General features: G+C 52.0%; 1 protein-coding gene across 1 annotated transcript; it reads left to right on the plus strand.

The window, feature by feature from the left end:
• Positions 1-3,653: 3,653 nt before the first annotated feature.
• LOC115335150 (actin cytoskeleton-regulatory complex protein PAN1-like) lies at positions 3,654-6,845 on the plus strand. The gene is made up of 4 exons (XM_030000428.2): positions 3,654-3,898; positions 4,432-4,522; positions 4,608-4,878; positions 5,669-6,845. The coding sequence occupies exons 1-4, from the start codon at positions 3,796-3,798 to the stop codon at positions 5,738-5,740; spliced, it is 537 nt and encodes a 178-aa protein (XP_029856288.1). The 5' UTR covers positions 3,654-3,795; the 3' UTR covers positions 5,741-6,845.
• The last annotated feature ends 575 nt before the right edge of the window (positions 6,846-7,420 follow it).

A 7,420-nucleotide genomic window follows, 5' to 3' on the forward strand; every position in this document is an offset into this window, starting at 1 on the left:
AGGGAGGAGGCTGAGCCGCGGGGCGATGGGTGCACCCATGGGTGCGCTCCTCCCTGGGGCACTAAACAATGACGATCTGTTGATGCTGTATTGGATCACAGCTGATTTCGGGGAGGCAGCCCTGGGTTTTAAAGGCTCGACCCGTCTTCATTTTCTTGGGATCTGCTCCGGAGGGAGAGACGCAGGAGCGCTGCACCCACCTAAACTCTCTGAATTTGGCTCTTCACCTCCGCCCCTGCTGGTTTTTGGTCCCCGGGGTGTTACAGGGCTGTTCTGGGTGCAGGTTGTCCCCACCATGGGCCCCCAGGGACACAGCCAGGTGGGTGCTGGGGTCGGGGACCACCAGCCCGGGGACAGCAGGGACACCGCTCCAACCTGCGTGGCTGGGGGGAAAATACATCCAGGTCTCTCACAGTGCCCAGCGGCTCCCTCCTTCTCCGGAAAAAAATGCCCAAATTGAGTAAAAGCTGTTCCGCTTACTGCAGTCCCCGCTGGGCTGCAGATTTAGGCTGCTTTTTGGGGCTTTTTTATAGTTTATCTTTTCCAGCTCTGCTCTGCACCGGCTCCTGATGACGTACCACCCCAGGAGGGCAAAGGGGAGCTCGTCGCCCACCGCAGTGGAGGAGGTGAGGCTGCCCGGCTGCAACCAAACACGGCTGAGCCGAAAGGGCCAGGAACTTGCTTCCAGGTGCCTGGAAGGATCACGAAATGTGAGCTGTAGATAGGGGAAAGCAGGAGGCTCTGGAAGACAGCTGCCCGGAACCACGTGCAGGAGGGCCCGGGAGCAGCGTGGCCCCGGGCAGACATACCCATGTTGGCTGGTGCAAAAAGCATTGCCCATTGCAGACGGCATTGGTCATGGCAGACGGTGTTGACCATTGCAGACGGCATTGGTCATTGCAGACTGTGTTGGCCATTGCAGATGGTGTTGACCATTGCAGACAGCATTGGTCATTGCAGATGGCATTGGCCATTGCAGACTGTGTCAGTCATTGCAGACGGCGTTGGCCGTTGCAGATGGTGTTGGTCATTGCAGACGATGTTGGCCATTGCAGATGACATTGGCCATTGCAGAAGGCATTGGTCCTTGCCTTTGCAGCTGGGGGATGCCGGCAGGCAGGCAGCGGACACCGGGAGCTGCGGTGTCCCAGCACCACGCTGCTCCACCAGCACTGAGCTCCGGTGTGAGCCTGGCACTTTCCCTGCTCTCGACCCTGTGGGAAAGAGGAGAGAGCAAGAGCTGCACCTGGCCAGAGCCGAGACACCAGGTACAGCTGGATCCATCCCGGCTCGCCTCCCTTTCCCCGAGGTTGCTGGCGGGGGGGAAGAGCAGAGAGGGTGTGCGCCCACGGGTGCTGGGGGTGCCGCCGCTCCCTCTCCCTAACTCCGTACATGTGAATGAAGTGTGAGATTTATGTCAGAGAGGCCCATCGAGCAGATGCTATAAATCACGGCCGCGAGCGCTCCCTGCACCAGCGGCTGAGGAACACTTCATGGCTTCTCTTATTTATATGCATCTTTTGCACCAAGCCATTTTATAATAGACTGTGGAGCGGCACTCCAGCGCCGGCGATGGCTGATATATATCGTGCAGGACAGAAAATACAAATAAAGGGTGAAGGGTAGGAACTGCATCATTCCTGACGCACGCCGCCGTGCCCGCCTTGCTCTGCGGCGCTGACTTGGGTGCACCGGCGCTGAATTAAGATTGCCACCGGCACATAAATCAGCCCCAGCAAGCAGGGCTGCAGGCAGGGTCTTTGGAGTGTTATTGTAGGATAGCTTGAGAGTAATAATAAAAATAGTAATGATTATGCCCCAGGTTTGGTGAAGGAATGGTGTGAGGTGGCAGGGATGGGTCGGAGTGCAAGCGTGGCGGCTGGCCTCGTCCTCAGGGTCGCACCAGGATGGTGACAGCCAGCGGTGGCGGCGGTGGCACGGCAGCAATTAACATGTTCCTGCAGGAAAGCTGCCACCGGCGTGCAGATAATTAACATGTGGCCGCTCCCCGAGCAGCTGACGGAGGGATGCGTTGCAGGAGGATGGCTAAGTGAGGCAGGCACTTGATTTTTGGTCCCAGGTGATGCTGTCTGCGCTGGGGCTGGGATGGGGGCGATGACAGCAGGGTGGTACCCCAAATCCTCGGTGGTGGGGTCCGGTCCTTGCTGGGTTCGGGCAGGGTCCCACAGGGCCGGCAGCCCTCACCCAGCCCTCGACCCCTGGGCCTCTGCTCCCTCTGGGAGAGGAATTAGATCAGTCTAATTCAACGCAAGGACAAAAAGGAAAAAAAAAAAAGAAAGAAATGCTGAGCCACAAACCAAGACGACAGATAAATCCAGGAGGGGTATGTAATCTCACTCGCTGGGCCCAACCAGAAGTTACAATACATAAATTATTGCGCCTAAAAGCTTCTATAATTTCACTTCTATTTGATTCACCATAAAGTACCACAATGCCCTCTGCATCTACCCGTTTGATTATACATTTGTACCAAGACACAGCTTATGCTTAAAATAACATTACTGGAATAGAGACGGACAAGAGAATTCATTTGAATGGAAATCAATTTGATTAGAAAAGTAAATTACCCAGAGTATATGAGCAGCATATTGCAGTTCTGAATAATAATAATAATAATAAAAAAAAATAAATCAGTGGCAGCAAAGGATCTTAACTGTTTTCACGGAATGGAGCCACTCGGGCAGTGACTGAGCTGTGATTGCTCCCCGGCACGGAGACGGGGCTGGCTCCCTGCGTCGGAGTGTCCCCGGGCAGAGCTGCCCCACGTCCCTGGGGACCCCCCCTGCCACCGGCACCCTCCGCAGGGGATGAGCCCGCTGGGGTCTGCCAGCGGCACCTCCCTGCCCAAAAGTGATGTGCACAGCTCGGTGTAGGTGCGGGGTCGCGGGCAACCGGCGTGGCTGGACGTGCACGGCCGAAGGGGACGTGCACAGATTTATGTGGCTGGAGGTGCCTTCGAGGGCATGATTTTGTGTACCCGGAGGTGATGCTGGTCTGAAACAGCCGTCAGCCGAGCCGCGGTCCCCCTCCGGCCGCCAGACTGGGAGTCACTGCTCCAATTTGGATGCCACTTGGGATAGGCAGCACGCCGGGGTGCTGGCCTGGCTGGGGGGAGGATGGCAGTGTCCCTCCCTTCGTGTCCATCCTCTGCTGCCGAAAAAGGTGCCAAGGAGGCCGACAAGGTGGCAAGGAGCCAGGGAGGCCGGTGGCCATCGGTGCCCGGCAGGAGCCGGGGCAGGACCCCCAGTCGCTCCCAAAAGGTGCGTTTCCCCTGCGTCATCTGCGGTGCACACTTTGCTGAGCTGTGATATTTTATAAATAATCAATTGGTATTTAATTCCCATGTGATAACTGTCTTATTAAATCTAAATTTAATGTGTATTTGGGAAACCCTAATTTAAAGTGTTACTGCATGCACCATCTGGTGTGCTCTCTAAATACAAATGCAATAACATAATTCAGAATTACATCATAAAAGTAAGTTATAAGAGATTAAAATGCACAACTATGTTCTTCAGTCAAGGCAGCTTTTATGCTTTTTCTCCTGATTTAGACACAAATCACAGCCGAAACATCCCTACCCTGATTAAGTGATTTTCTGCAGGGATTTTTGTTTTAATGGTGAGCAGGAGCGCACGGGAGGGAGGTTAGAGCGCATCAGGAGCTGGCGCCGGGCTGTGCTGCCATCGAAGACGCTGGAGCTGCAAAACCCCTCTGCTCGCCGGTGCCGGGGAGTTTCGGGGTCCCGAGCGCTGCCCGGGATGGGGAGAGGCGATGGGCAGGGGGCACCCCGGGGTGCTGCGTCCTCCCACCCCAACAGCGAGCTCTCCCGGCACAGGAGAGGGCTGCTCACCTGAAGTATCAGAGTTTTTTAAAGGTAATGCCTTAACGCTGGTCAGAGCATCCCCTCCCAGCCCCTTTCCACCAGGGAGGGCCGAGCCAGGCGCAGGGCAGACTCGGCGACCCACCAGGTTGCCTTTTGTTGAAAAACTGGTCAAATATAACCCAGAGTTCGGTGCATCAATGATCTCTTATAGTAGCAGTAAATCTAATATCTTCGCAAAACCCCCTATTTTCTCTCTACGTTGAATGAAACATGAGATTCCTTAATAGAGAGGGAAATTAAAATCTAGTTTTATTGCAGTTCCTGTAACTGGTATCTAAGCTATTAATAATCAATCCATTCTTGCTTAAAAGCTAACATTTATCACGCCAGCTAAGATGAGCTGACGGGCACTGGGGGGAAAGTACAATTGACTGCAATTACACTTTGAAAAATGTTATCTGTGCCACTGACCACTGGGGATAAATGATGAGATTTCATTTGTTTCTTCAAGCTTCAGATTCTTTTTCCCAACTTCTTTTTTGTTGGGTTTTTTTTCGTTTGTTTGTTTTTCCTTTTGCCTGTAGGTTGCCTCAACGCTGAGCTGCTCAGAGCAGGACCTGAGGGAAGGGAACTGCATTGTCCCAAAGTCGTGGGGATCCTCCGTGCTGTGCCCTGGTGAGTGCAAGGGCCATCCCTCTGCTCCCGTCCCGTCTGGGTACGTCGCACCTTCTTTGTCCCTGCCTGGGGACAGCATACCTAGGGACATCGCACCTTCCTCATCCTCACCTGGGGACATCGTACCTAGGGACATCGCACCTTCCTCATCCTCACCTGGGGACATCGTACCTAGGGACATCGTACCTAGGGATATCGCACCTTCCTCATCCTCACCTGGGGACATCGTACCTAGGGACATTGTACCTAGGGACATCGCACCTTCCTCATCCTCACCTGGGGACATCGTACCTGGGGACATCGCACCTAGGGACATCGCACCTTCCTCATCCTCACCTGGGGACATCGTGCTCAGGGTGAGCAGCGATTTCTGCAGCTGGGGGTCAGTGTTCACCCCGAAGGGCACCCATGGGTGCCCGTTGAGGCTGGATCACCCAGCCGCCCGGTGGCTGCCCTGCCGGGGGGGGACCCTTTCCCTGATTTCGGGTAAAATGCCGTTGCAGAGAGGGGTTGCGCACATCTCCGAGTCTGACACAAGCGCGGTGGCTGGGAGACAGACTCTAGACCAGCCCTGTTCTGGGGCCACCAGACCTCTTTTAACAAAGAACGAACCCCAGCACCAAAGTTTATTAGTTTTATTCCTACATTTTACAACGGGGGGGAAGAGGCTGGTGAAGGAATTGATTTGCTTGATTTACTGGTATTAATGAAACAGCTGACCGTAGATCTCCCGCAGCAATATTACGCTCCCCGCGATAATTCTCCAGACTCCAAACTTTTCAAATGAGTTTTTGCAATTTAAAATTAATAATTGTTCTGTCTAGAACAAGGATAATTAAATGCCTGTTCATCCTCATTATTGTCAGCCTTGTGATTTGTTGTTTTCTCTGTAATAAAATTAACCGGCTTAACTAATGGGTGCCAAAACTTGATAATTAAAGCTGAGCAAATAATTTGCAGCAAATAATTTGCAACAAGTAATTTACCCACTGGATTTGGTGGGGTTCATGGCGGGCGCGGGGCTGATGGCGAGGGGCCGGGAGCCAGCGGCGATGCCCGACGCTGCGTGGGACACCCCGGGCAACCTCCTTTTCCTTACAATGGTCATTTTTTTAATGAAAATTCTTTTATTTTTTTCTTTCTAAGAAAAAAGGTTCCCATCATGGGCTTTTTCACACACCTGGAGCACAAGGCAGATTGTTCATCAAAGTTTTGTAGGCTCATCCATCAGAGAGGAAGCCCATAAGAAATAGCAGCTGCTCTCCGGTAAATCCCGATGACGGCGTATAGGTGATCAAAAAATGGCAACTCTCGGGGGGGAGGAGAGAAATTAAAATAATGTGCCAACAAAAGAAGTTTGGTCAGACGCAATCTTCTAACAAGAATGGACTTTAAAATTATGGTTATTAACAAGGTTTCATTTCAGCAGCAGTTAAAGAAGCTTTAGAAGGTATCGCAATTAATTTGTAAGTTTATATTACACATTATAACGTGAGGGGCCATTAACGAGGCGGTGACATTAAATTTAATGTACTTGGCAAATGGGACAGTTTGTCTCTCCCTCCTGGGTGCGTTCCCGGGTGGCTGGTTGGGGTTCGGCGCTGCCGTATTTCTTGCCGGAGGCAGCGGTGCCGGGGACCCCCGATGCTCAAGCGGTCGGGCAGGGCTGCGCAGGCTCGGCCGGTACCCGCCGGCGCCGGGGGGTATCGCGGTGATGCGCGGCGGGGCCGTGGCCGTCCCGGGTCTGGGGGGCACTGGGGGGATGAGAAGTTTTGGGCCCAGCTCTGCGGCACGGCCAACGAGGCTCAGATGAATATAAGGAGAATATGAAATGTCTCATACCTATAACTTTAAATTAAAAAAGCAATGTACTGTTTATTGGTTCTTCCGAGTGTCTCCGGAGCGGCAGGCTCATAAAGATCATATTACAGTACAAGCCATTATGCAAAGAGTTTACTATATATACATTTCTAAATGCTTCAGCAAACAGCAGCCTACTTACGAGCAGAGAAGGATAACTGGTTCGTTTGGGGTAACAAATGATCCTTGATTTGATTTTAAATGCAATGACAGCAAAATTTATTTCTTATTTAATCACTTGCCAGAGCTGTTGAGGACGGGATGGTATTAAACTGCACAATGCAGCATATGACTACTGAATCAGTTGAAATAGGCATAAGAATATATTATGTTTATAGGATAGAAAAAGATTGTACAGCAATGCATATAACTAGAATGGGTATTTTTGTCATTTATACAGTAGCTTATATCATTATTTCTTCCCGCTTCCAATTTTTCAGTAATAAAAATACAGGGGATGTGATTCTCTTTGCATTACAGATAAACCATCTTGATTCTTTATTAAATATTTTTATTAATCTGAAGTACTACAAAGCATTTGAGCAGATAAATCAGGCTCCGAATAGTCATTTCCTCTCTGCTATGGCTCTATAAAGTGGATTCATTTATGAGTGCGCAATACCAGAAAAGAAGGTTTCCATATTCATTACTATGCTCCCTTATGGTCCTGTTTTTATATCCCGCTGCACCGTGCAGAAGGGCTAGCACTAACTTGGTCCCCAAAATGAAACAGGTCTCGGTAATCCGCTCCGTAATCCCTGCCTGGGTTTGTGTCCAATTTAATTAGGAATCACCGCTCGGGTACCACCCTCCAGCCCCGGCGGGGAGGATGCCCGGCGTCTCTCCAGCCCCGGCTCCCCCAGCCCCGCCGCTGCCGCCACCAGCACCTTTGGGGTGATTTGGGGACGGATCCAGCCCCAGCATCGTCCCCTCCTTGCCAGCACCAGATCGGCGCCTTCACCCTTCGCCCCGGCCGCTCTCCCCGTAGGATGGGGGATCCCGTTATTTGGCAGAGGGACCGATGGAGGATTTGGGGGC

The sequence above is a fragment of the Aquila chrysaetos genome, chromosome 24, assembly GCF_900496995.4.
Source record: "Aquila chrysaetos chrysaetos chromosome 24, bAquChr1.4, whole genome shotgun sequence".
Taxonomy (NCBI): Eukaryota; Metazoa; Chordata; class Aves; order Accipitriformes; family Accipitridae; genus Aquila; species Aquila chrysaetos.

Excerpts from the sequence above, each read along its gene's own strand:
- LOC115335150 (XM_030000428.2), top strand. The coding sequence starts at position 3,796 with ATGGGCAGGGGGCACCCCGGGGTGCTGCGTCCTCCCACCCCAACAGCG. Across the intron at positions 3,899-4,431 it reads AGTATCAGAGTTTTTTAAAG|GTTGCCTCAACGCTGAGCTG; the intron begins GTAATGCCTTAA and ends TTTTGCCTGTAG. Across the intron at positions 4,879-5,668 it reads CTGGGGACATCGTGCTCAGG|AAAAAAGGTTCCCATCATGG; the intron begins GTGAGCAGCGAT and ends TTTCTTTCTAAG.